This window comes from Myiozetetes cayanensis, unplaced genomic scaffold, assembly GCF_022539395.1.
Source record: "Myiozetetes cayanensis isolate MyiCay16 unplaced genomic scaffold, myiCay2020 scf5-8, whole genome shotgun sequence".
Classification (NCBI taxonomy): domain Eukaryota; kingdom Metazoa; phylum Chordata; class Aves; order Passeriformes; family Tyrannidae; genus Myiozetetes; species Myiozetetes cayanensis.
In genome coordinates, this window is record NW_026087742.1 from 4514510 (window position 1) to 4542330 (window position 27821).

The 27821-nt window shown below is 46.0% G+C and overlaps 1 protein-coding gene across 1 annotated transcript; it reads left to right on the forward strand.

Annotated features, from left to right (window-relative positions):
* The first annotated feature begins 1836 nt into the window (after positions 1-1836).
* Positions 1837-26030, forward strand: CD80 (CD80 molecule). The gene is made up of 7 exons (XM_050332666.1): positions 1837-1942; positions 2102-2190; positions 14813-15136; positions 16321-16596; positions 18596-18721; positions 21564-21687; positions 23579-26030. Exons 2-6 carry the CDS (start codon positions 2115-2117, stop codon positions 21668-21670), a joined length of 909 nt encoding a protein of 302 aa, XP_050188623.1. The 5' UTR covers positions 1837-1942; positions 2102-2114; the 3' UTR covers positions 21671-21687; positions 23579-26030.
* Positions 26031-27821: the final 1791 nt, after the last annotated feature.

Below are 27821 nucleotides of genomic sequence, written 5' to 3' on the forward strand. Positions count from 1 at the left end.
TTAAAATGGAGGGCTTATATTACCTGCTGCAGTGCTCACAGAAAGCAGTGTCTTTTGAACTGTGAGTTCAATATATACGAGTCCTGCAACTTTGTTAGCGTCCTAAAGATGCGTAATACCTCTTCCGTTGAACTCAGAGATTCCAAGAATCAAGGATATGTGCTTAGGGAAACTTTAAGTGATAGAAAAATTATGACTTCTGCCTCTGATCAAAGCAGAACAAAGCATTTGATTGCTGCCCTCTCTCTGTTATTGCAGTCTCCTTGCAATCAGGGAGCTCTCCAAAGGAGAACACACCAAGAATGGCAATACCTAGAAAAAGAGAAGGAGCTTTAACTGAGAATAGCATCCATGAGTTCAGCTGCCTATCTAAAATTTAGTCAGCCTTAATGAAGTGACTAGCTGGTCCAGGTTCCTCTGTGTGTAAGAAGGGGTTGTGATGCCTCCTTACTACAGACTGGCAGCTGATGAGCTCAATTACTTTCCCTGGGACTGCTCGTCTAAAAGCAGGGTTGAGTCCTGAGGAAGAAATGCAGGTACAGATATAACAGGCTGGAATTTCCTTCTAGGTGTAATATGCTAATGTCAGAAATACATATTTCAAGAAAATCCTGAATTTAAAATGAAGGTGAGGTGATAAACCATAATGCTGTAACAGGGCTGCCAGTAACTCTGTAATGATAAGGATACATGATTAGAGTGGCAGTAGAAAGTTCATGGGCCCATCTGACTTGGGAAGAGGCAGTCCATGCCTGAGAGCACGGGCTGTGACTTTGGAAAACAATGTATGAATGCCTATATTAATGATGCTTTTTTCTTCTCTGAGTACCATGAAAATGCTTGTATGTAAACACATGGTGCCACTGTCATCTGCATTTGCAAGCCATGATGATGGTGCTGTTAGAAAATGCATGGATAGAGTACAAATATACAGGATGTAAATCAGAGCCCGAATCACAAAACACATGTACTTGAAACTGTGGAGAGACAATAGAGAGACACAGAGTCCCACTCTGACTCAACAGCAAGCTCTTCTCTGCCGTTTCATACTGAATGACTTTTTTCTCTACAGAAATTTTATAACCTGTTTTTATGCTGGTATTTGATTTCTCTGTGGAACACCATTCTTTTAATTATGTCCAAATAAAATTCTGATTTGTATTACAACCCAATCCATCTGTTTCAAGGAATCTATACTGAAGAAAAACAGGAGCAACGTAGTGGCAAATCTGATAAAAAGGATGCATTTAATTTAAAGTAATTTAAACCAGCAAACCAGAAATCTGCATTTAAATAAATTATTTTAATCTTGATCTGTATTTGCACTTTATTTTTTTTTTTTCCTTGAAGATACCAGGTTTTCATTGGTGTGCAACATTCTTACTGTGATTATTATGGCTAAATATAACCTCTTGCACTATATGGGGGTTTGGTTTGTTTTGCAGGAAGGTGTGCAGTATCTGTACAGATCTACATCACTTAGCATGCATTCACTCCCTCGGGCTCTTATTTACTCTTAATCAGTTTGTTTTTCTGCTCAGGATTTGCTTCAGAGTGGCTTTGTTTGGCCACTTGGGTTCGTCAGATCTGTCCTTCCAGGCTTTAAAGCAGAGAGGGTCCGTGCCTTTCCCCTTCCCCATCCAGAGCTAGGGCCTTGGGTGAGCAGTGAGTGCCTTCTGGAGGAGCTGAGGGCAGCGCCCACGCCCGTGCCGGGGCAGCGGGGGCGGCAGGCACTGCAGCCTTACGCATGCCCTGCGAGGAAGCCGTGGGCGGACGAGGTGACTTAGGAGGATGAGCACCCCGCCTGTCGCCCAGACTTCCCCCTGCGCCCCGGCTGGGAGCCAGCCTTTCGGCATCCCGTGGCAGCGGCCAGGCACCCATGGCCCGGCACTGATCCCCCTCGCTGCCCCAGGCGGTGGCCGCTCACCCAAGGAACTCACAGGTACCCTGGGGCACCGGGGAGGGAAGCGGGGCAGGCTGGGCTTGCCCTCGTGGTTTTTCGGGGTGGCAGCAGGCAGGAAAGGAGAGGGATGCAGTGGTGGGTGCTGTGGTTCCTCAGGCGCCGTTCCGCTAACCGTGTCCCCCTCTCCTCCCATCCCAGGAGCTCCGGGAAGATGGGGTGCCTGCCCGCTGCCCCGCTCAGGACGTGGCTGGGGCTCGGGCTCTTCGCGCTGCTCTGCCTTGGTTTGGGTAAGCATGAGCGGCCGGTGCGGGAGCACGGGAGGGGACTGGGTCCCAGCAGGCAGCAGCACCTGCTTGCCAGTCAGCAGGGCACGGCAGCCCCCAGGACATCTGGTGTCTTCTGCCAGGCTGAGCCTGGGCCAGGGTTTGGGTGACTGACACTACTCACCATGGCAGTGAGTGCTGAGTATCCCTGAGCTCTCAGCTCTCCAGGCCAACTGCACCAGCCTGACAGCTCCCAGAGGAGCAAGTTGGTCTGCAATCCCAGCCAGCGTGAGAGAAACAAAGGTATTTTTGGGGCAGCTGATGTTTGCGGGGCGCACACGGCGTGGCCCCTTGGGCTTTGGTTTCAGTGGTGGGGTGGTTTCTGCAGTTTTTTGGATGGTTAACAGTTGGGTGTGTGGTGGGAAAGATAAGGAAAAGCAGCAGGTCAGAGCTCTCTGCACCTACCAGGCAGCTCAGCACAGTGCAGAGCGAGTTCTTTCTCCAACAACACAAATTCCCGTAGAAGTCCTGCCTGGGCTGTCCCCTGTCCTTTCTCGAGGACCTGCCGCAAAGCTCACTGCAGCCCACAGATCCCTCCTGACCTCAAGAGGCTTGGGATGAGTCTTCTCAGCTGTGTGAAATGTTAACCTTGAAACCACACAAAAACTCAGTTCTGAGCTGGGCTTCATTGTGGATGCAAAATAGATTGTGCTTATTGGCAATTTTAGTGTTTCACTGCAGCTAACGATACTCTAGAACAAACCTGGGCAGAACTGAGGCTTTGATTAAAAATCAAGTGATGCAAAATTAGGAGTTTTTCATGCTGATATTGTGTAACGGGGAGATACTTGATGCCCAGTTTCATTTTGAGTTTCAGTCTCTCTTAAAACAAAACTCAGAGAATTTAACAGGGAATGAATCTCAGAGTTCACTTGAAAAGAAAGCAACTACCTCAAATGCCACTCTAAGATCTCTGCTCTCCTGTCTTCCCCTCACTCATTCCCTACCTCTGTTCTTGCAACGCATGTGTCAAGCACAGATTATTCTGCCCATGTTGCAATGGGCAATCTATCATGAGCAGAACTGCTTCTCTCCCTGTATTTTACAAGTTTGTAGTAAGTTATTAATGTAATTATGAGCATGTGGTAATTCACCAGTCATGTATCTTCTCTAAAAAGGATGCTTGTTCCTTGGCCGAAGATGGGCAATGCTTGAATATACAGTCTGATGCCTGCAGATATCCACTACTAGAAAACAGGAGTTTGATAATAGAATAATAGATAATAGATATTTCTCAAGTTGTACTTTTTTTTTTTATTGTGGTTACTAAGTGTTTTTTTTTAATATGGTTTACTAAGTGAATGATATTTTATCCTGCTTTCCATCTCTCCCTGTTTGTCTTCATCCTCTGCTTGTAACTTTCAAATCCCCTGACCAATTTCATCCGAATTTGACAGGAAGGCAGAGCTGGTACAAATGCAGAGGTCTTTGCTACTTGGAAGCCACTGGTTTCCCAGCAGCCATGAGCAGCACCCAAATAACCAAAGCCTGGACTAATGCTCCCCATGCCCAGATGACGGAAAGTGCAGGAGGCAGCTGCAAGGGAGCTGTAAGGAGCATCATGGCACAAAGAGCTTGGGAATGGGCTGGGAGGCATGGGGAGATGGGCTGGGGCTGGGAAACACAAGGCACAAACCCATAGGCCAGCAGGATTCGGTCATCCTGTTGATGAGAAAACTGACTTCTCCAAATCTGATTGATTACAAAATTCTGGGATTAAGTTCTGCAGGAGGTGGAGAGGGAAACCAAGCTATTCTAAAAACATTATCTTGGTTTTTGGAGCATAATCATTACATGTGTCTCATGTAAGGAGGTTGTGGACGTCCTGGTGCCTCAGGAGCAGGTGCTTGGCAGACTGATAAGAACAGGACAGCTGATACACCTCCTTTCTCTCTCTGTATGCACACATACACACCCTGAAACTTTTCTCTCTGAAAATCAGTATTCCTACATTAGAGACACTTGAAAATACTTGGTGTGATACCCACAAATGAATGGGTTTTAAAAGTTTTACTGGTGCTTGCAGATGATGCCTTCTCTAGGTCACCCACAGGGACTGAGTTCTGACTTGGTTGTGGCAAAATAGTGAAGCCCTGGGCACCTGCCATTGCCCTGCCGGTGACTTCCCACAAAACGTTAAGCGAGTCGGCAAGGCCAGCATTGACAGAACTGACACCATGTGGGACTGCTCGTGACGACATCAAGGCACAGGCGGGGCTGATTCCCAAAGCCTGTGTCCTCGGTTTAGCCCAGCTGCCCTGGTGCTGGCACAGCTCCATGATGTAACACTCCAAAAGGTCAGGGAGCACACTAGGATGAAAACAACTGCTCTCTGTAAACCCTGTGTGAGCGAAATAGTAATATAAGGAATGCCAGGCTGAATTTTCTCACCATAGGAGTAGAAGGCATTAATGGTGGGCTTAATTAAAAAGGAGGAGTTGAAGTTTGTATTTCATAGGAATTTCATGTGTGTCTAAGCTGGTTTTTCTCCTTGAATTTTGCTACTCTGGCATTCACCTGAGGTGCCCCACTGAAATGCCAGTGTAATTTAAAGCTGCTTCTGAGATGCCATCTGCTGCTGGAGACACAGATGTCCATGAACACCCTGCTGTCTCAGCACAGTGGAAAAGTGGCAGAACAGCCTTGATTGCAGCACAGACTTTTTGATTTATGATCTGAATGAACTGCTGGTATCCCCATGGGCTTGTTTTTCTCCTGCCACTGCACCTTCACACCTACCTACAAATTGTAGGATGTTCTCAGTCACAGTTGTTAGACTAGGAAAATGTAGCTGGAAGTCACTCAGTATGACCTTTCCCTGCCCTGTGTGCAAACATAGTGTAGGCACTGATTGCAGGGACCCAGCGAGCCTGGCTTTGTGTCCATGGAGTATTTTTAAGCTTCCCTGGAGTTTTTTCCTCCAGCTGGGGACCACTTAGCTCTTGGTTTCTTTCCAGTGGTAAAATTTTTGAGAAGTTTTGAGGAAAATTCCCTGCAGCTTTTCAAAGTTTTTGGAGAGTTGGGAAGTGGGGGGGAATATCCACTTCCCTCTGCATTGCGAGCGAGCTCTGGTTCACAAGTAACGCACTCTGGGAATCCCCTCCCACATGTTACTTGCCAATGAAGAGCTTGGAGTGGAGCTGGGTTTCAGAAAGGGACAAATAGGGAAGATTCCCAAAAAGGGACAAATAGGAAAGATTCCCTGTTTCGTGGCCACTCCCAAATATTGAAGTGTCTAGCAGTGAGCTTTAGGTGCTTGGTGTCTAATTTCCATTCCAGCTCCAGTAGCGGTTGTGCTGGGGGCAGATTTCATGGTGGAGGTGGCAGAAATTTTTCTTTACATACCAGGTTTGCCCTCTTGATCACATGATGCAAACTGAGTGTCTGCCTTATTCCTCTTAGTGCCTACAGCTGCTTTTTAAATTTCTTTTTTGGGATGAGTTTCTGTCTCGCCTTGTTCCAGACATGCAGAAAAAAAATGTCTTTACTTCAAAAACAAGGGCAGTGGAACTAAGGAGCTCCTCTTCCTGTCTGTCAGTCTATCCAGAGTGAAACCTGCTGTAAGAGCTTGTCTGGAGAAACAGAAACTCAGCTAAAGGCTCCTGCTTTTGCTTATAGACTCTGTTTTACTACTTCTGTTGTGTGTTTTTAAAATGAAAGGATTCTCTGGGGAAAAAAAAGGGAAAAAAAAAAACACCAGAAAATTAAACTTAGACAAGCTACATTCTTATATAGTCAAAATGCAGTTATATGCCTAAATACCAAGCTTGTAAAGCTACAGGCAAAACGTTCCTTTCTCCCACATAGTTTCCCTTTTCCTGTTAGATGGAACAAACCCAGATAGTTCCAGTGACTTCATGTTGCACTGAGGGCAACCACTTTTCTGCATTTCTTGGATTACTGAGACATTTGTATCCTTTTTGCAATGTGAATGTTGCACATTCCTGCATTTAAACATGCAAAGTTTGGAGTGGAAGTTTTTACTAACCGTGGTAGGTTACCAGCAGGAGTTGCCACCTTGTATGCCCTCACATCTCTCCTGCTCATCGCTGCCTCCATTCTGAGTTTCAAATGTGGTTTAATGAGTGTAATTAATCTGACATAAATGAAGGATGTTGCTGATGGAATTATCCCCCTGCCTTGCTTGTGATGGCTTAGTTTTCTGCTGGGGCCAGCCTGCTGCCTTTGGTTCCAGTTTGGTTTTACACTGATGCTGTGTAACTGGGAGTGGATACAGAGAGGATGCACAGCTGAGGAGACAAAGCAGGTCATTGCCACCAAAAGGTGCAATCCTGCTCGTCTCTGGCCACGTGATCCTCCTCTCCTTTGCACTAGTTCTAACACGTGTCTGATCCTTGGATGATCTACTTCACCTTCCAGCTCAGCAGAAAGTCTCTTTTCCCCACTTTTTTTAGACCAATGCAGTGTATTGAACCAGACTATGGAGAGCCCTGCAAGAGGGAGGATGTGGGATTGGAAGGGGAGACATATCTCCTATACTTCTGTGGGGAAGGCATGAGATCTGTGCCAGTTTGTCATCTGGCTGCATCCTGAGGTTGTTCCAGGCTGGGGGAGAATTTCCACATTCAGGGAAATTCTCATAGACTTTCTTCCCACTTCCCGCTCATAGAATCATAGTGTGGTTTGGGTTGGAAGAGACCTGAAAGCTCATCTTGTTCCAAGCCCCTGTCATGGACATGGACATCTTCTGCTGGACCAGGTTGCTCAGAGCCCTATCCAGCCAGGCCTTGAATACTTCCAGGGAAGGGGCATCCACAGCTTCTCTGGGCAACCTGTGCCAGTGCCTCACCACTCTTACAGTAAAGAATTTCATCCTAATATCTGTTCTTACCTTCCCTCCAGCTTGTCCTATCACTACATGCCCCTCTCCAGCCTTCTTGCAGGCCCCCTTTATGTACTGGAGGGCTGCTCTAAGGTCTTCCCAGAGCCTTCTCTCCTCCAGGCTGAGGGCTTCTCCTTCCTTTTAAACATGTGCTTCCTTGTATAAATACCACACGCATGTAGATGTGGTATGTTTTATAAGATGGCAAAGCAGTTGTGCTGGATTCAGCAAAGTCTGTTCACTTGGCAAAAGAAGGTCAGTTTTGTTGTTAAATAGATTGACTTTATGTTTAATTGTAGCTGTTCTGTCTCCTTGGAGGGACATCACCATTGGAAGTCTCAGGAGTTCATTTGAGAATATGTAAATCTCTCCCAACGCGGAAATGCCACGGGCTTTGCTTCTGCTTTTTCACTGTTACGCTTTTAAAATATCACTGGTCCCAGGGGACTCCCTGACTGAAAAGAAAGTGCTGACTGATAGCTAATGGTGGCACCTCTACCTATCCTGAGCTCAAAGGCTGTTCACCTTTTGGTGAGCCCAGATTGCTACCATCTCATATAAAAAGTTAATAGAAAAAAGCATTGTAGCAAGTCTCTCTGCACAATGCTGCTGTTGTCGTAGTAGGCACCCTTGAGTAGTTGTAAATGCCCAGCAGACAAGGATTTCATCCCTGTGCTGGGGAAGTGCTCAGCCAGAATAGACCTGCCAGACACTGGTTCCGACCAGCCAAGGGAACCTCTTCCATGCACCGCGATGCTCCTGGGAGGTGCCTCCAGCAGCACGTGCCCAGGTCTCTCATTTCGCTCTTATGGACACCTCTGGACTGCTCCTGGTCATTCTCTAGTTAATTCCCATTCCCTGTCCTCCAGTTAATTCCCATTCCCAGTGCTGGTGCTGTGCTCTTATCTAGAGCTGTGTAATCTCTCCTCCAGGCAGTCCTCCAGCTGCGGGGTTACTGTCAAGGCTGTCATCTGCGGAGCATCCTGGGAGTCAGTGCCTGAGCAGGGACTGGTTTTTCTAACAAGATAATGGCTAGCAGGCCTGCAGCATCATCAGCTGCCCTGATGAATGTCACTATGGCTGTGGGCAAATACTCAGTAACAAAAAAAAAATATATATATATATTTTCTAATTCAGAGTGGGCTTATGTGAGAAGGTATCATACTTGATTTTCTTGGTTTCTGGGCAATTTCATCTTCTATTAGTTTCAAGAGGGGCTGGCTACTTGGGGAGCATGCACAACAGTGAGATTTAACAAGCACTGAAAAAAACTACAGCCTTAAGCAGTGGGGAGGACCTCAGCTTCAGAAACTGCTGTGAGGACAGCAGTATGCATGGCAGTGGTACTGGAGGAATTAGGAAAATTATTTGAGAACATCTTCAGCTGGGAGATAAATATAGAGGAAGTACAAAGTGATCCAGTCAGCAAGAGACAGAGTCTGCAGAGGAAAAAATTAACAAATTTATTTTTGTCTCTGAGTGTGACAAACCTCCCCCAAAGGCCCGTCTTACACAACTGCCTCATCTAGTTTCTGCCCCCAAACTGGGAAATCATAATGTAAGAGTGCTGAGCCAGTTGCAGGAATTTGATCTCTAAAGGAACTAAAATATGCAGATCTTCTGAGGACATTCAGATTTAGTGTCCCTTCCTGTCCTTTTTAATTCTAGCAGTGTTACATTCCATGTGATGAGAATGGAGAAAGGGGGAAGGTTAAAAGTCAAAGAGGTCCTTCTGATACGCAGCACAGGAGATAAGCAAGCCCTCCGTCCTCTCCTCTCTGAGCAGCACCAATGTGGAGTGCTCTGCAGCGAAGGGGGAGATCTTAAGACGTGATACAGTCCCCATCCCGTCCCCAAGTACTTCTGTGTCTCGTATCCAGCTCCTTGCTTGTATCTGACCTCCCGGCTAGTGCCAGAATCAGAAAATTGCGGAGTGACTGACACAAAGTTGAGATCTTACTCATGTTATAAACAAAGCAGACTGGACATACCCGGGCAGCGGGCTTGTCCCAGCGGTGACTCAGAAAGCAGTAGATCTTTATCTCAACCAAGTACCGAAACTTGAGCCGAAGCAAGAGGGAGGGGTGCCGGCTGGCTGGAGCTGCCCCAGCGAGCTGCAGCGAGCCTCTTTACCAAAGTATTTCAGATTCCCTTCGGTTTTCTCAGATGTGAATTGCAGATTGTGAAACATTTTTTCTTTTCTTGATGATTGATGGAGTTTCCTTCCCTTTCCAAGTCAGGTTTTTGACCAAGTCGTGACTTAGTGACAGCACTTCCTTTCGTTTCCCACCTGGCTGGGTTGCCTTGCTGGCTTTCATGGCAAAAAGGCAGTCAGGGTGGAGTGAAATCAGCCTTCTGGTGAGCCAGGGATTAAGACTGGAGAAAGGAGAGCATTGGTCTGCAACCTGCAAAGGCAACTGCAGTCAAATAGAGGGCTTCAGTGGGCCCACAATGGACACCAGCATGCGTTGAGAGCACCCTGTGAACCACTCTAAAATGAGTGTTACCTACAGTACATCACTGCCTATCAAGTATGCTCAGGGAGACAAGTAATGCTGATAGTTTCATTTGACTTAGCACGCTGCTGGAAGAAAGTGTGATCGATGTGCACCCCAAAAGATGGGCTGACCTTCTGTCTATAGGCACGGGAAGATGTCCTCTGGTTTTCACAGCAACTTCATGGCTTTAAGGATTTCTTCACTAAAGGTAAACATGTGCAAATAGCATTGAAACAGAGTGAAGGCTGCTGAGGCAGTCAGACACCAAAACACCAGGGAGATATTATAATAATTACCAAATCAACAGTACAGAGCTGGGCTTTGTAGGCAAGGTTGCTGTTTTGTTTAAGAGGAATGTGGCAAGGTGAAGATGGGAAGTGCATAAAACTGTGTAAGGGATGCTGTGCCCTTGCTACACTGCTCCAAGCAGGGTGCCCTGAGGTTACAGCCCAAGAGCAAGCAGGGATGGGCTTTCAGAAAAACCTCCTCAGACCGTTTCCCTACCTCACTCCTGCCATGACATCACTGTACACTTAGATTAATCCTGTCACTTGCCTGCTGAAGGCACACTTGACTACTGTGAGCGGGTAAAGGAGGAAAACTGACTGGAATTGCTGCCCAATGAAGAGCATTGCTGTTTTTCTTCAGGATACCTTCTTTTCTGCTCTTCTCTCTCTCTCCCCACAACTGAGATGAACGAGGGAACTTGACTGAGTGAAGGGATCTGAGTTTGCAGCTGCTTTGCTGGAGCAGCCCAGAGCAGCAGCAGGCCTGTGGTTTGTGACCAGAGGTTGGGCTGTGCAAGAGGAAGGGGCCACTCCTCCCTTCTCTGCCTACCAAGACCTCCCTTTGCATGCCTGAACTTGCTGGAGCGGAGTCTGTATAGAAGGGCACAGAGGTATTCACAGGAGTCTGTCACTGACTTAAGTACAAAGCATTTCTTCACATATTCCAGTGTAGCACAGGACTCCATGGAAAAGCTTTGAGAGAATCTCATTCCTCATTGATGCAATTACCTGGGATTAAAAAAAAAAAACGACCAAGAGGGACAAGAGGGATTGTCTAGTCTTTTAAAGGCTCAGCTTTTAAAAATGTCTTAATTTTTCAACAGATTATCTGTCTTGCTTGGAAACCTCTGTAAAATACTGCATTGCCCTCAAGGGATAAATCATGCAAGTTTGAGTGAATGTGCAATTCACAGAAAATGAGGTACCTGATCTGCAGAATTACCTGAGGACTGCTAAGTATGATTCTTGCCTGGCCCCAGGGGATGGCCACCAGGAGAAAAGTGAAGCTCCACACGTTGTGTTTTGCTCAGCCAGCTCAGCCCCAGTTACCAGGAGTGCCCTTACCTCAGCACCACATGCTGTGCACCTCCTCCCAGAGCTTCCCCAAGTCCCTGTTTCAGCCCACACCCAGGTGGAGTGGGAGGAAGGTGTCAGTGCCCAGGCAGAGTGGGAGTGCGTGGTCCTAGGCAAAGTCAGTGATGCCATTAATTTATGAGTAGAGATAGCAGCTGCTGTTGCAAAGATAAATAGGGAACTTAAAGGGGGAAAAAAAAAAAAAAAAAAAAAGGCAAGGCTGCTTTGACCCTCTTGGTTTTGGAGCTCCACTGACAATTTGCCTTAGAACTTTTTGCAGGGCTGTCTGTTAAGAAAATGTGCAGATCCGCTGTCTTACCTGCTGATGAGTGACTTCAGGCCCACCTTTCCCTTCATGTGTGCTGCTTTGTGCATTGTGTGCAAAGCAAGGCAACACAAGGTGAGAGCAAATAAAGGTGAAGTGGCTGAGAAGGGCAGAGAAATGGGGAACGCAGGGGAAAGAGAATGGCATTGGAGTTTCTGTTCACCAGGATGTATCTGAAGGTTTCCAACAGTTTGGTGCTGCTTCTCTAGAGCTTTGCTAGGTCTCTGACTGCCTTTTACTGTCAAATGTCTCTGCAGGATGTCAAATGTTTTCTGTCCCAGAGGCAACCTTCTCTCCCGTACTGTGTGGCTGTGTGTGCCACAAACACACCAAGCTCTCTGTGGCTGGGGAAATTCTGAGCCAAGGCTTGGGCAAAGAGTGAAGGAAACAGGGACACGGGAGATTGTAGAACTCTCCTGCTTGCTGACTCTCAGAGCAAACAAGAAACCATTATTTTCCTCTACACTCACCTCTCTGTTCTAATGAGCCCTGCTGTGTGGGGCATCTGCAGCACAGGCACAGTTTGGATGAAATGTTTTTCTGCACAGGGAACAGAAAATCATCCCTTTCATCGGTTCAGTGTTGGCACATGCCATGGGTTTGCAGTGACAGAGAGATAGATGTGTCTGCACAGCAAGGGAGTGGGTGGCCTTTGGAGGGGTGAGAAGAGGAGGGATTTTTTTTTTTTCTAGAAAATTTGTTAAAAATTATTTCCACGGTGAATACCTTCCCCATAGGCTGGTTACAGAGAGCCTTCAGCACAGAAACGGGACAGAACTCAATTTTCATTTTTGCTTTGCAGTTCACCTTTAAAATGAAAGGGGACTTTTGTGAGGCTGAATGACTCTCCATGGACTTTGGTTCCTTCAGGCTTACAGCATTCAGGTTGCAGTTTCAAGGGTTGTAGAGCCTTTTAAGGGTAGACATGACATCAGCAGGAGTTTCCAGCCCCTGCACATGTACTACCGAGAAGGTTTTTGTTCTCCTTTTGGTTGCAAAGGAGACTCTTAGGGGCAAGGTATGAAGAACCTCATGCAACTCATGATGCGATGTCACCCTGACATTTACTGTACGCCTACTCTTCCCCTATAGCTGCAAAAGAAAATGGAAAATGGTCTTTTTCAGGCTCCACAATCCCAAAGTTTGACTGTCTGTTTGACTGGCTGCTCTTTTGTTGGCTGCTCTCCAACAATAGTACGAGCTGAGCTGATGTGGTCGAGGGGAAAAAACACACATTCACACAAATGCACACAGACATGCAGGAGAAGGGACTTTAAGAATCACAGCCTGAAGTAGGTTGCTTTTAAGGTGAACAGAAGGAAATGCTTTTTCACACACCGTGTAATAAAACTTAAGTCTTTACCACACGACATTGTGAAAGCCAAGAATATATATATGCATTCTTGAAGAGGCAAGAACTTTTCCTGAAGGAGTAGCAGTTGAACTGCGGATGTCAAGAAATCCCTAAATTTCAGGCTGCCAGGGGTTGGCAAGGCATGGCAGTTCTTATCCCATGTGGTGTGGAAGAACTAGTTTTTCTACCTTTTTGCTGCCAATTCCTGGCTGACAGAGGTCAGAGTGGGCTTGGTTGCTCAGAATCTGCAACGCATTATAAGGGGAAGTACAGGTAGTGTGTGTGTGTGGGGAATTTGAATCTTTCCCATTGGAAGATCAATGAAGCAGCTGAGTGGAGGGAAACCAGTTAAATAAGAAGTTGCTAATTTAATTGTATTCTATTTTATTCAATTAGATATTAATTAATATTAAAACATTCTATAGTGTTGCCAGGACCTCCCCAGCATTTTTCAGTGTGTTTTCTCCAGACTTCATGCAAAGTGTGCAAAGTGGGATGGGGGTAGATGTGCTGCAGGAGGGAGGCTTCTTTCATAGAATCTTAGAGACTATAAGGTGTGAGCCAGCACCAGCTGGACTTTGCTGAGGGGGGTGGCAGTTCTTAGGCTCACCTTTGTCAAGTTTTCAGTTCATGCATCAGGCAGAGGCTTTGCAGGCAGGCTCTCACCTCCGCCAGTGGTGATGCTGCACTGTCCCCATCAGTGACACACTTCCTGCTTCCTCTCTCCGACATGTTTACTGAGATGTGTTCTGCAGGGAAGGAGGAAGGAATCCGAACCTTTTCTGTCCTGAAGACAGCTATTTGCTTGTTTTCCTGCTCTCATTGGTGCAGTGGAATAGATTAGTATCCCACTTCCACCACTGGACGTGAGCGCTAAGGTAACGAGGCTGAGGCAAGTAGGGAAAACGTAAAGTGACCTGACCTTCTGGACTAACACAGGAGGATGCACATCATCCCCAGGATTGCACAAACTCAGGTGAAAGCTCAGCCATCTGCCTTGTTGCAGCACAGGACTGTGCATTAATGCTGGGCCACCTTTCAGCAGCAGCAGGAGGTCTTTGGTAGGCTGCTCCCTCCCAGGTCCTGGTCCCTGTGAGCATTTACCCACTGGAAAGGGGAAGGGATGGGAAAGCAAGGCTGCTCATGGGAGTGAAGAGCATAATAGTCATAGTGCTCAGTAGGGGAATTACTGCTAATGTGGTCAAAGTTCACAGAACTTCACAGAATATTCTGAGTTGGAAGGGACCCACAAGTGTCTGAAGCGAATGGCCCATACAGGGATCAAATCCACAGCCTTGGTGTTATTAGCACCGTGCTCTAACCAACTGGGCTAATCTCAGGGTCAGCTGTACCTTATTCCACCCTTGCAAGGGTCTCAGCTTGTTGTTGTAGGCACATGCCTGCACTCCAGGTATGGCAGTGGCACGGTCGCTGGGCAGGAGTTGGGGAAGGTCTGTGCTGGTTTCCAAGTTACCCCAAGGGAGACCCATGGGCCCTCAAAAAAATAGACTTGTTTAGCTAGACTGGGCAAAATTGTTAATTTGCTAATACAAGGAGTCTGATGACAGCATGGCTGTAAACTCTGTTTGTCATTGTAGGGTTGCTTCTAGTTTCTGGGATCTTGAAAATTTGGGGTTTTCTTCTTTCAAAAAAACCAAAAAAACCCAAAACAAAAACAAGACAAACCACAAATGAACAAACAAACAAAAAACCCAAACAAAAACCAAACAAGAACTTCCAATAAAACCCTAATCCCCCAAAGCTAATAGTCCATAGTGGCCCTGTCAGGCATGCAGAGAACAGAGGTTTTTCGGACACTGAGCTCTGAGAAGGGAGAGCAGAGGAGACAGAAGTTTGTGCATCTATGTTTCTATCCCTTTACATGAATAGTGGCAATTCGTGACACTGAGGTGTGGGTTTTTTTTAAAGGGGACAGAAAAATTCCCGTTCAGGCAGGTCACACTCCTCCTGCCTTTGCCTTTAGCAGTCCATGCAGCAGTCCGTGTGTGCCCACCAGCTCAGGATCCTAAGCAGGACTGGAGCATGATGTAAAAGGCAATGCCAAGGCAGGCCTGCCCTCAGTGCAGAGCTGGAGCTGTAAAGAGTGGGTGCAGACAGAGCCGAAAGAGGTGAGCTCTGGGTGGGAGGTCCTGGCACAAGGCCATACCGCTGTCTCACTGATTTTTGTTTGGCCCTCACCTACAGGCCAAGCGCGGGAGAAAAGAGTAGTCAAAAGCAAGGTGGGGGAAAAGGTCAGCCTGCCTTGTTGCCGTGAAATTCCCCGCTCAGAAAGCCTACAGAATTACCGGGCCTACTGGCAGAAGAACGTGACGGACGTGGTGCTGGCCTATTCCGATGGGGAGAGGATCAGGATTCACGAGCGGTACAGGAACCGCACAGAGATGGACCCCTGGGACCTCATCCTGTGGATCTCCCCCGTGGAGATCCTGGACAATGGCACTTACCAGTGTGTAGTTCAGCACAACTCAGTTGTTGCGTGTGATGAGCGTGTCACCCTCCTTGTTACAGGTAGGTGGATTGTCTCCTGACACCTGAGGCCCTCCAGTGCCAACTGCTGGGGATAAAGGACACTCCTCCAAGCTTTACCGTAGTGGAGCAGATAGACTTCCATCAGGAAGCCTAAAAGTGTGATGGAAGATGTGTCAAGTATTTCCATTCTAGAAGCCTCCCTATTTACCTTTCCAGAGGTACCCCAGGTACAGAGAATTTGCCTTTACCACCACCAGCCCAACCTCCTCCCCTTGATGCCTCCCTGTTGTGAAAGGACCCCTTCCAGGACCCCTCCCCAGGTACCACTGCTAGTGGGTCGCCTAGGCAGCCCCTGATGTCTTTTGGGCAAAGTCAGACCAAGCCCTTGGTGCATGCCAAGCATCCAAGGTAAAAGAGGAAGGGGATGGCCACAGCAGCATTCCAGCCTGGGAAGTCCAGACTCCCTGGGGGCTGACCAGCTCACTTGGCTGCACTGCAGATTAAGGTTGAACTCAGGTGGAGATTTGAGGCTTTTTACCTTAAAGAAACCAAGTTTCTTTGCTCAAAATGAATCTGAATCTTCTCTTAGAGGCCACAAAAAGTTTCCACTGACATTATTTTCCATTTCCACCACTGTTTTTGTAGCAGTTGGTCTCAACTGGAGACAGAGATACTGGTGACATATATAAATATATACATACATTTGAATACCTTTAACAGCAGAGAACTGCAGGAATGTCCCAGACAAGTCAGTGAAGGAGCATTCCCCATCTGGAAGGAGATTCATCAACAAAATTAAAAAACAAACCAGCTCCCGAGGCTTGGCCATTGCCTGCTTGTCTGAGAGCATGGTGGGCATATGTGCAAGGAGACAAAATTAGTGATCTTTCTGGGAACTGATATGAAAAAAGGGAAGTGCACTGCCAGCACCTTCTCTAACCATGAGGGCTGAGGACTTATCTGCATGAAAAATGTGAAACTACGGATCTCTTTTCCTGCCCACAAATACTCCAGTTTCTTTCCTTCCAGAAATCCCCTTGCTGTCTTAACAGACCAGCTGTAATAATTGTGGTAGACTTCTGCTCCCTTTGGTAAAGTGGGATTGGTTATTTTGGGGATCAGGAAAGGGAAACTTTCCCTCATCCCTGCTGGAAGCAGGCTGGGATGTCTGATCACCCTGGCTGTGATCTGACAGAATGGTAACTGAATCTCTTTTGCTTCAGCCGACTTCAGTGAGCCGAACATAACAACAAAGGTGTCCACGAGTTCTTGCGAATCGACTGAGATGGTGATAGTATGCTCTTCTCACGGAGGTTTCCCCAAACCCAAAATCTCTGGAGCCCTCAACAATGTGCCTGTGGAGTGGAATGCCAGCTGGGTGTCCGAGTTCAGCCTGTACAACGTCACTGGCACGCTGGTGCTCAACATGACCAGCGACGTCAACGTAACCTGCTCCGTTGAATACGACAGCTTGGCCAAGTCCAGCAGTTTGCTTCTGAGTATGTCTTATTAACAGTTTTTGTTACAAAACCATTTTGTGTAACCGTTCATGCAAGGATGACACAACGATCCCACCTGTGATCTGTGCACCAAAATATGTCAAAGGTTGTAAGACAGCAGGGGTGGGAAGGGAGGGTTACAACAGTGACTGACAAGCAGTGATGGCTTTGTCTTCCTGCTGCTCTGCTGTCACAGCTGGGCTGAGGGGGCAGTTGGTTCCTGGTGTAATCTGGTCATACCAGACTCAGTTGCTCCCGCAGGTCGGGGTTGCCATCATCCAGTGCTCCTCTGCACCAGCACAGTCCTACTGCCAGTTGCATGACACAGACCTGGTGTTTGAATGGTATGTGTGCTTTAAAAGCCACAAGTTGCGCTTAAAAAGAATTTCCTCACTTAACAAACGTGTTTGTCCCCGCTTCAGTGAAAGAAACTGTTCAGCTGGGGTCTAGATAAAATTCTGCTTTCATGTATCATATAGGGTTAACTCATACGAAAAGAATTCTATCGCTGAGCCTGGCTTAGAAGTGATGGCATAATAGATAAGTCTGTGCTTTGAAAAGCTTGAGGCACAAATGGAAACAGCATGAGGGAAGGCAGCATACAACGGTCCAGAGGTTTTGCAGTAGAAGGGGATTTGCCAGAAAGTTCTTAAAGCCAAAAGGATTTTTTTTTTTTTTTAATGTTGCTACTGAAAAAAGTATTCTGAAATGTCTGTGGGTCTGATGTTTTTACTGTAGAGATAAGGGCACCTTCAAGGTAAGATAGAGAAGTGCTATTTTTCTTAGGGAATTGTACCTTATTCATCAAGGTAGCTTATTCCTCTACCTTACTAAAATCAAAGGGGCTTGTGGGGAAGGTGCCATTCAGCTTCAGAACGAATGCCAGGAAACTAGTGCTTTATGAATACTGGTTATTGCTGGATGTAGTGCACAATGTCCCTAGAGATGCTAATGGAAGAAGGTTATGAATATCATGCTACATAGAAAAGGAGAGCAATGGAAAAAAAAGCAATAATAGTAATACACTGTTGTCACACAGATTCTCAGAGGAGGGTGCAATCAACAGTGACACAGTCACAGCAGTCACAAACCCCCCGTGTTTTGATTTTTAAGATATGGAACCACTCCTGTTTTGGTATGATGTAAATAAATGGTCCTTTAGACAAGTCTTTCATGAACACAGAGTTCCAGACAGAATACAGCCTCTGGTAAACACAGGAGGCAAACTCTACAGTGGGGGGTAAAGATTGTACAGCAAATCAGGCCAGTGTCTTAGAAGTGGAATGATGCTCAACTCTGCCAGATACAGATGATGAAAAACTGAAGATCTGTGCACACAGCTCCGGAGACCCATAGACGTGCAGGAAACCTGTCCCTCCCGTTGAATTAGGGCTGTCCTGTAGTGTGCAGGAATGGCCTGGTGTCTGCTCTTATATCCCAGTGGTAGAATGGTCATCTCCAGTGATGAAAAGTCAAAGGCTCTGGATCCACTGAAATTGAACTCTGCCACAACACTGTTTTCCTGCCACACAGAAAAAACAAGTCTATTCTAGCCTGTTTAATGCATCATTCTTCTTCACCTCTAAATACAAAGGGAAAAGAATTAGGCATAAATCTGATGAAAACAGTATGGAAAACTGCAGGGCAGCTTTGAAAATGGGAATTTTCTAGCTGTGTATTCTGACTTTTTCACCAAGCCCTAAATACTTTCTTTAAAACAGCTTATGTGGTTTTAAATATTGGCTGTCTCAGTTCTGTTCTGGACAAAACCCCAGCATTTCACACTCTCTGGATATGTTAAAAATTTCAGCACAGAGCAAATGCGGCAAAGTGGAAGAAATTAAGGTGCCAGCTTCTCTTGATAGTTTATTGAATAGGTCCATTTTCAGGCTGAATACCTGAGTTAGAACTTAGCCAGAACCACCCAAATTCACGTAGCTGCTCTTACATGAAAATGACCAGTTGTTGTGTCCTATATTTTTTATTTCTCCTGTTTCAGAGAAAACAAATGACTGTGTTGTTCCTCCTGTGCCTCCATCTTATAATGTCATTACTGCTTCAAGTATCGTTCTTATCATCTTCATTTTGGCAATCATCCTAGCAACAAGATACCTCCCAAGGCGTGGTAAGCGTAGCTCCTTTTTCAAGAAACTGCCTCTTACTGCTTATGTTTCTATTAAATGCACATTTATAGAAACTATACTGCCCCATTAGGTATTTCTGTACCTTCTTCTTATTTCCTCTTTTTTCCTTTCAGCATCCACTGTCACAAGTCTAAGTCTAGCTCCTGACTTTGCTACATTTTGTGTGCAGGCATCATTAGGGTTCAGGCTTGAGAGTGAAAGGGTGATGGGGAGTTTTGCCACCAGATCAGAATATTTCCAAAATCAAGGGTATACAAAAATGAAGACATTCACAAAGGTTCGTTTTTGTGTATTAAGATATGACCTAAGATGCCTTAAGATGCCAAGAATTTTGGTGATCATGATTGATATGGCTGAGCACTGAGAGTTTCAAAATTGGATCTCTCTCCACACCCTACTTAGACAATCCCTCAGATAGTCACTGAGCCAAAGTAACAAAAATAGATAGTGTTAGGGCCACAGAAAACACTTAAGCATAGCAGTGCCCCACTTTTAGGAGAGTTGGATTTGTATTCTTTGTATGGCCAAAAATGGCACAGGTGAGGTGCCTGGTCCCACCCTATGAAGTCTTCAGTAACTCCAGACATGTCTCCAGGAGCTTTCCAATGTCAAAGCGGATCTCAAACATCTCAGCGTTTAGCTGACAGTTAAGTAGATTTTTTTTTTTCCCTCAAAAAATCTCATCTGTTAGCTGTTGCTCCTAATCATGTCTAAGCTGACCTCACCAGAAAACCCCCGAAGATGTGGGTAGACATCTAATGGATTTATAGAGGCTGCTAGGACTGAAAGTCAACAGCAGTAGATGTCTTATCCACACCCTGTTAGCAGCTTTGCAAAGCAGTCACAGAGTATGACAGCAGGCCTTGCAACACGTTATAAATCAAGTTCTGTCAGGCCACTGGGGAAGCCACGTGTGGGGACAAGAATCCCACTCTGACAGGGCTCTGTGCTCAGGCCACTTAAACCAGGAGCCCCCAGTCTGAGCACCTCAGCCCATCACGGTCACTGCGGTATCCCCCTTTGGGAAAGGCTGTTTGCTGGACAGCAAGGACTCACTTTGCTTACAGACACTTATAAGTTTGTCATGCTTGTGTCTTCTGGTACCCCTGCTCAGACAAGTTCACTCCCAAGTCAGAGGTGTGGAGGTTGCATTACTATTTTTCTTTTCCCCTCCTTGTTGACAACATCCCTTCAAAAACCAGCGTGACCACTGAGTCAGGCTGGGCTGATTTCCTTTTAGTGCTTCATCACAAAGAAAGGAAGCTTCTGGAAGGCAGTGACTCTTCACCTGTGCACCTCCTCATTTTCCACTTCTTTGTCCCTATGACACCAGTGCTGGCTGTCCCCTGCTGTTCCCTGGGGCTGTGTCAATGGGAAAGCAACGAGCAGGCTGAAGCCTAGAAAATCACATTTGATCACAGCCTGTGCTGTTAGCTGCATGTATAATGCACTTCTAATTACAGGAGAAAATGAACTGGAATTGGAAGATTTGGCTCTAAACAAATATTGGCTGGAAATTAAAAGGTTCCTCACCATTAAATTAGCAAGATTCCGGAGCATTCTGAGATAGTCTTTTCTATAAGAACCAAATTGCTTTTCAAGCAGATGTAAAAAGCATGCCCCTGTGGTAGAATGCAATCACCTGCAACAGCATGGCACATGGCTGCACAAACTGGAATTTCCCTTTCGGTCCCATTTTCATAATATGCACAGGGAGTGGATTTGCCAAGTCAGGTGGTGCTATTTGGTACAGCCACTTTCCAGCCCAAGTGTACAGTGTAAGTAACTGAAGCCAGGGTTTCCATCCAACTTCCCAGTTTGTATAGTTGTCCCATTTCAGTGCTGCTGGGCATTGCCACCTGTCTGGGAAAGGAAATACCTGTCCTAAGAGTGCTTTCTGCTGGTGCTGCTGCAGGTAACCTTTCAAGAGCTCTTGCAGGAGCTCAGAGTAGATCTGGGAGTACCTCTGTTGCTCTGGCCGATGGAAAGCTGAGTCAGGAGTTGCCTTGATGCTAAGAGTGGTTTCTGAGCTCAGAAGGCCATACTTCAAAGAGCTGAAGTGTGGGAGGGAAGAATAGAAAGACAGAGCGAAACGGAAGTAAGAGTTCTCAGATGCGTGATTGTTGTGGTGACCAAAACAGGCAGATGCTTTGTTGAGGTTCACAACCACCCACTCTGAGGACTTCACAGCCTGTCTTTACAGTAATTAAGGAATGAAAACACAAAGCACCAAGATTAGAGGTCACTTAAAGAATGGTTTGTGATTCATGTTGCATGATTCGTACAAGTACAATTGGCTGTAGTAGTAGAGATTCAACCTGAACAGTTAAAACAAAAGCCATTCACAGATGCTGAGATACGTAGTGGACTTGTTTATTCTGAGCTCCTTTTAAAGCACTGAAAGAATTTGTTGGTTTTAACACTGGCATTCTTTCACTTGATAGAAAAACTGCATTTAGTGTTGCATCGCTTTTGCCTTTATATCCCTTCTGACCTTACCTTAGCATGTAGCAACCTGTCTTTGTGCGAGGCTGAGGTTCTACACCCGTGCTAATGAGAACTATTTTATCCATTTGATACTATATTGACAATATTTATGTACAACAGAGCTTTCTATCAAATCAGACTATTGGCTATGGGCCAAGCATATTAGGATGTACTGCAGGGGTGAGTCCTGCCAAGTTAAAATAGAAGCAACTAGACCTAAATTTCTTCTCTCCTTTCTTCCCACTCTCAGTTACACTTTGTTGAAGAAAACATTTGGAATCATCACTTTTATGTCTTCTCTGACTCCAAATACTAATGAGAGATTTTATTTTTCAGTTTGTCCTCACTGTTGTAAGCCCCAGGATCTGGTGGAAGAGGATATGAAGGAAGGTACGAAGCCACCTGTGAGCTCTAAAGTGACATCTGAAACATCATCTGTATGACCAGATTGCATTTGCAGGTAGTTTTTTCTTCACCACTCTTCCCTTGGCAAAATAGCTTCTCAAATACCATTAGATTCTCATGCCATGTTAGCTCACAACACCACGTGTGCCTTTTAATATGTGTCAGCTGCCCTTTAGGGTAAGTAACAGCAATAGGGCCCTACTCCCAACCTGGACTCATTGTGTTTCCTGATCAGGTAACCAGAGGAATGATGCTCACATTCCCTGTGGGGCATTGCTCTGTTCGGATTATTTCAAATTTCTAGAACTTAATCTAGTGAAAAATGTTAAAGGACTGCATTTGTTGGGCTGCTAAGCTGCTTTTTCCATAGAATGGGCCCTGTGTGGATGGTGTGGAAGTTTCTTTGGTATTCATTTCATTAATGAACATAAAATTTCAAGGACTAAATAGGGGTGAAGAGAGATAGAGAGATGAAAGAAAAAGAACACTTGAGAGCTTCGACTGTCAGTGTCTGCTCTGGACCTGTGCAAGGAAGCTGATTAATGTCTGAGAAGTGGGCTTGCAGCACAGTCCTCCAACTATCAGGATCTGCAGGGACATCCTCTGCCACTGTCCTGCTCATTCTGTGGACTTCCCAACTAAGAACTGGGCAGTCTCTGAGTCCTTGTCCTTTTGGACTCATTTGTAAGTAGCTCATCACTACTACAGGTCCCACATGTGGCTTCACCCCCTGGAAGTTACTTCTGGCTGATTCCCTGTGAGCCTGACCTGATACATAAACACGACAATATCCCTGATAAGGATTGACTAAATGGTGGTGAGGGAGGGGTGAACAAGAGAACAACTCCAGCTTTCCCAGTAAGGTGGCTTTCCCAGATATGCCAGTCCACTTCTGAGATATCTCCATTCCCTTCAGCAGCTGGAGGAATGGAAAAGTTTCCTCCCTAAGACTTGCCTAGGAAACACTCATACATTAAAAGGAGTTACTTTCAATAATGAGGTGTTGCAAAAGGCGGCCTGGGGAAGAATCTGGCTTGCCAACATTTTATGATTACAAAGCATGATATTGGCTTTGGCTTGAAAGCTCAGCTATGTTCAGGGCTGTATCCTGCAAAAAGACATTTTTAAGTGAAGTGACTGAAGGAGAGATTAGCAGTTAACTGTTCTTATTCGCATCATTATCCAGGTGACTGCATGTCCTGCTCTCACCGCAGCAGCACGTGGAATTGCCTCAGTAATGCCTCAGAGCAACAGCTGTGGAGTCCTACAAGGCATGAATTGTCACGCTGTGTGCTGCAGTGATCTAAAAGCTCTATAGTTTTGAGATGGAAAGGAGGGGAAACTCTCATTCAGGCCACTCATCTCATTTCCAAACCTGAACAGCCACTCATGTTTTCCTCTGGGGAAGGCCCAGTCTGGGACAGATACTAGAGCCTTGGTTAGCATGAATTTTGGGGAGTTTTGTGATGGCAGTGGCAGGAGTTCACCTACTGAATAAACCACTTTCCTATTTTTTGTTACAAAAGTTTGCCAGGGTTTCCCGTAGGTGGTGATTCCCAGCTCCAGTGCCTGGGACAGCTGCTGTCTGTGGACAGGGATGGAAGCTGTGCTTCCTTAGTGGCCGACTGCCATCTCGGAACTGCACAGTGCACTGAGCCACATCCTGCTGCTGTTCGAATGGGGAGCGCATTCACTAGCCATCCTCGCTCCGCAAAGGGATAGCATCCCTGTACACTCCAAAGGTGTTGCAGCAAGCACCGAGCCAGACTGTGGCTCACAGTCCCGCTGCTCGGAGCAGCTCCGATTTTATGGAACAGGAGCCCTCTTGTGGAGGACCATCGCAGGTGTATACCCGTTTGTCGGCTCTGCGACACTGTGTGGCTGACATTTGGGATTAAGAAGGGGCGGAAAAAAGTCAGTAAATATTTTTTCTTTGACCCCCTCAGGTTTCTTATCCTGCGCATTCCGCACTGCAAGACTCCCCTGTTCGTTGTACAGCAATGCTTATGGCGTTGACCCTCTGGCTCTCTGCAAGGGGATGGCAGCAGTAGAAAACTCTGCTCAAGACGACTGACAGCATCATCTCATGGGAATGAAGACAAACAGCAGCTGTGGGGTGGTCTCGTTACAACGGGGTCACTGGAATCCCCGCCTGGGAGGACCCTCTGTGTCATCACCTTCAAGGCTTTGGGAACCTGTGGCTTCGACACTGCTTCTGTGGGAACCAGGGGCCTGCAGAGGCCTGGCAGGCAGCCCATGCCCACTCACCCCTTTAGCAGCACAGAGCTGCCCTTTGGAACCCCCCAGACCCAGACACACAAGCTCAAGTCAGGCTGTGCCTCCACGTTGCAACTGGGAGAAGCTAAAACTTCTTTTATGTTCAGCCTCACGAGAGTGTCTGTTCTTCATGCTGGAGGACTTTGGATTTGGACCTGACCATGGCAGATGTATGTCCCCTCCCCCCTAAAGAGGCAATAATGCACATTTTTCATGAAAAAAAAAATTCACCTTGGAAGTGAGTCTATCTGCCTCATGCTTATTTGCAGACTTTTTAGGGAACGATACACACTGACAGCACAGCTAACAGCCAACTAATATTCCTTATCCACAGCAGTGGCACAAGTTCTCATAGCCTTTCTCTCCTGACAGGCTGACCTTGCCAACACAGCCACTCCATTAAATTGCTGTGTGAGGGCCCACCTTTGTGCATACAAATGTACAAGCTTTTATGTGCATTCCTTCCTACCCAACCTGTAAAGCCCCACTGAAATTTGTGTTAAAGTCAGTGGTTATCATCTCCCATATCTACTGTAATGAAACGTAACTCAGGGCCTTGCTTCATAAACATAGGTCTGCTTGTGCTTGTACATCTGCCCAGGGATACTTGTTAGGGTAGGCTCTGCAGATTCTTGGGAGTCTCTCACAGCAACCTTAAGGACTTACTTTGCACTGAATGTTGCTGCTTTCTGCAAGTGTTCTCTCTACCCAGGCAGGACTTGAAGGATTTTCCCTACAGGATGCTAATACTGGATAGGGCTCATCTGATCTGGGTGATATTCTTGCCTACTGTGTAGGAAAATGTGGTTTCTCATTTTGAGGGGAAAGGAGGAAAAAGCCCCAATAAGCTTTCTAAGCAACTCTGCATACTAACCTAACTCAACCCTGCCCTGAGTTTTACAGGAATGTTTTTCCCTTTTGCTCTGCAAGCTGTACCCATTCCCTTAGTGCTCTAACCATGTTATCAGGGCAGACCAAAGTCTGAAAGCACCATGCCATCCTCCATGTGGGATGTGTTGTTGCCTGAGCTGTTTACTTTCCTAGGACACAGCAAGGACATGTTCCATCCATTTCACTTTTTTTCTAGAAGGTACCTATTGTGAGAGAAACTGCTGGAGAAAATAGGAAGATTAAAAGTGGTTTATGGAGTATTGAGCTATGGGATCAAGTCATTAGTAAAAAATAAGACACTGCTCCCCTTCTACTCCTGCAGAGTTGTTTTATCCCATCTTTTTTTTTTTTTTACCACTTTCTCATTGTACAAAGTTAAATGGGAACTTCAGAACATTCTTACAGAGGAGTTTCTGACAGAGAAAAGGAGGTAAGCTGGGTGATAGGGAAGCAATACTCTGCTCTTGTGTGTTTTCGTTGCAAACAGAACATAAGTGACAGAAATCAGTGTTTCCAAAAGGCAGCCTGACCCTACTGCAGGACTTGGTGTATGGGCAATGGTGTCTCACACTTTTCAGTTTTCCTCTTCTTTCAGCCTGTTCTTGTTCCTTCCAGCACAAACTACCAACTTCTTGCAGGCCGACCACCTCTTTTGGCATTCACTTCCACCTCTGCATTTCCAGCACCATCCTTCCCTAGAACCACCATGCAATTCCACCTTACCAGCCACACCACAGCTCTGACAGTTGTACCAGCACATTTTCCCTGACTATCCCCTTTTCCACTTCTGCTCCTGACTGATGACTGTGCAGCCTCCTGGAGAAAGGCTTGTCTTTTGCACTGTGCTAAACCTTTCTACATCACCACAGGCTCCAGTGACACTTTTGATAACTCCTTCTAAAGGAAACCAAGTTTCACTGACAAATATGTCCACCACCAGGTTATTTTTACAGTCTTGATGGGCAGGATGTTTATTTTGGTTTATTTTTCCTTAAGCACTAATAGTCTGAGTCATGTTTTCTTATGCTGTATTCAGTGAATTGCACACAAATGGTTTCTGTGAGACCTTCTCAGCTTAATATCTGGGTCATTGTAGCAGGTGAGCTGCTCTGTTTATCATGGGGGTTTTATATAACATTTTTTTCCCTGGGGTTCCTCCTTTAATTGTATTAAAAAATTAATTGTAAACTCAGTTTCCTTTCCTCAGTAATAAAAGATGTCTATCCATGTGCTGGGAAGTGGTAGAACCTTTCAGTTCTTCGTGTGAGCCTCTGCCACTATCTCACAGCTGCTAAAAACACACACCGTGTAGCATCAAGGCGGGTGATGCAGGGGCTGACAAAGCTGTACCAGGTACAGCTGGCACCAAGCCACAGCTCTGTTTGGTGTGCTGGCAGCAATGACAAAATGGCACTCAGGTACCCAGCTCGTGACTTCCACATACCTCATGTCTGCCAGTTTGCCAGGGATTAACTGAGCAGGGCAGCTGCCGGTTGTCCTTCTCCCTCCAAACAGGAGGTTCTCTGCAAGAGTAAAATGCAGTGGTCAGAGGTTCTCACTGCATCCCTGCTACTTGTGGTACCTCCTGTGAAAGTGGAGGGATGATCACTTCAGTGCTGTGCTTTTCATGGGGGTGGAGGGAGTGGGGGGTGTGAATAATCCCTTACATGTTTATTTTAAAAATAAACTCTGAACCAATTCCTCACTCCCCATTCAGACAGTGACTTTGAGGGTAAGAAATAAAGAAGTGCAAGGAACTAAATTCTGCAGGAAACTGAGAAACAAATGGCTGCTAATCCTGAGTGCAGCTGGAAGTCTCTGCTTCCCATTGCTACTGTGCAGCATAAGCACATGTAGTAGCCCTCCCTTCCTCCCTTGGAGAAAATCCACACAACTGCTACACCTTGGCTCTGCCTGCCCTCCCACAGGAGAACATCCCTACATCAATGGTCAGGCACAGGCAAATTAGTTTTCTTTAGACATCACATCAAATACCACCACACAGGAACAGAGACAGCAATGACACAGCTAATGTCACCAGAGCTGCTGTACAGACAAGAGTGAGGGATATTGGGTGGGGGATGTAATAGCAAAAAAAACCAAAACAAACAAACAAACAAACAAACAAAACAAAAAAAAAAAAAAAAAAAAGAAGAAAAAAGCACACAAAAAAAACCACAAAAAAAAAGATAAGAGAGAAAGATAAGACATCACTGTGTAAGCACAATGGCAAAAAGGTGATTCAGGAAGGCCTGCTGTTTTCTTTTTTTGAGGGGGCAAAGGGCAACAACACTTAGCAGAGGCTAAAACAGGAAGAACGAGAGACATAGCCGTACCTCTGCTTATTCAGATCCTTCACTTACACATAGAAAAGATCAGAGCTCGTTGATGACAACCCTGAAACACAGGTATTTCTCCAACGGAAAAATGAACAACACTGGGATGTTTAAAAAATTAAATGCTCACTTCAGAAGTCAGAAAACACAAAACCTTCTTGAAAGCAAACGGTGCCAAAAATCTGCTTTGGGTGGGTGGAATACGCTCTCTGGGATCGACTGTTCACATTTCAATCAACAGTAATTATCTGTAAAAGCACTCAACCAGAACAGACTTGACTACATTTTTCCTGTGGGAAGTAGACCTGAATCCCCTGCCTGGATGTAATTCCCTTTAGTAGCAGAATAATCTCCAACAAAGAAAAGGAACCAGAATCCTGGCCTTCCACTTTGAGGGAACAGTGATGGGCCACCTGGTCCTCCTGAGTACAGACCACTTTGCATTAACTACAGCCTTACCCACAGATAACAACTATGACTTAGCAGGTGATCTCTGGATCAAAATAATAGATAGACCTGGCACTCTCCTGGCTCTTGCCTTTATTGCTGGATAGAGGGAACATCTGATACTGCCACCAGACTTTGCTGCTCACTGGTGGGACCTTAGCTAGAGCTCTTCTCATGGGATGTCATTCAAGGATGCTTCTCTAATGCAAATACTGTACTAACATGAAGTACAGACTGT

What these genes read in the sequence shown, in the direction of transcription:
- CD80 (XM_050332666.1), top strand. Translation starts at nt 2,115, where the DNA reads ATGGGGTGCCTGCCCGCTGCCCCGCTCAGGACGTGGCTGGGGCTCGGG. An exon ending in GCTGCTCTGCCTTGGTTTGG is followed by an intron (nt 2,191 to 14,812) that starts GTAAGCATGAGC and finishes CCTCACCTACAG; the next exon opens with GCCAAGCGCGGGAGAAAAGA. An exon ending in GTCCAGCAGTTTGCTTCTGA is followed by an intron (nt 16,597 to 18,595) that starts GTATGTCTTATT and finishes CTCCTGTTTCAG; the next exon opens with AGAAAACAAATGACTGTGTT.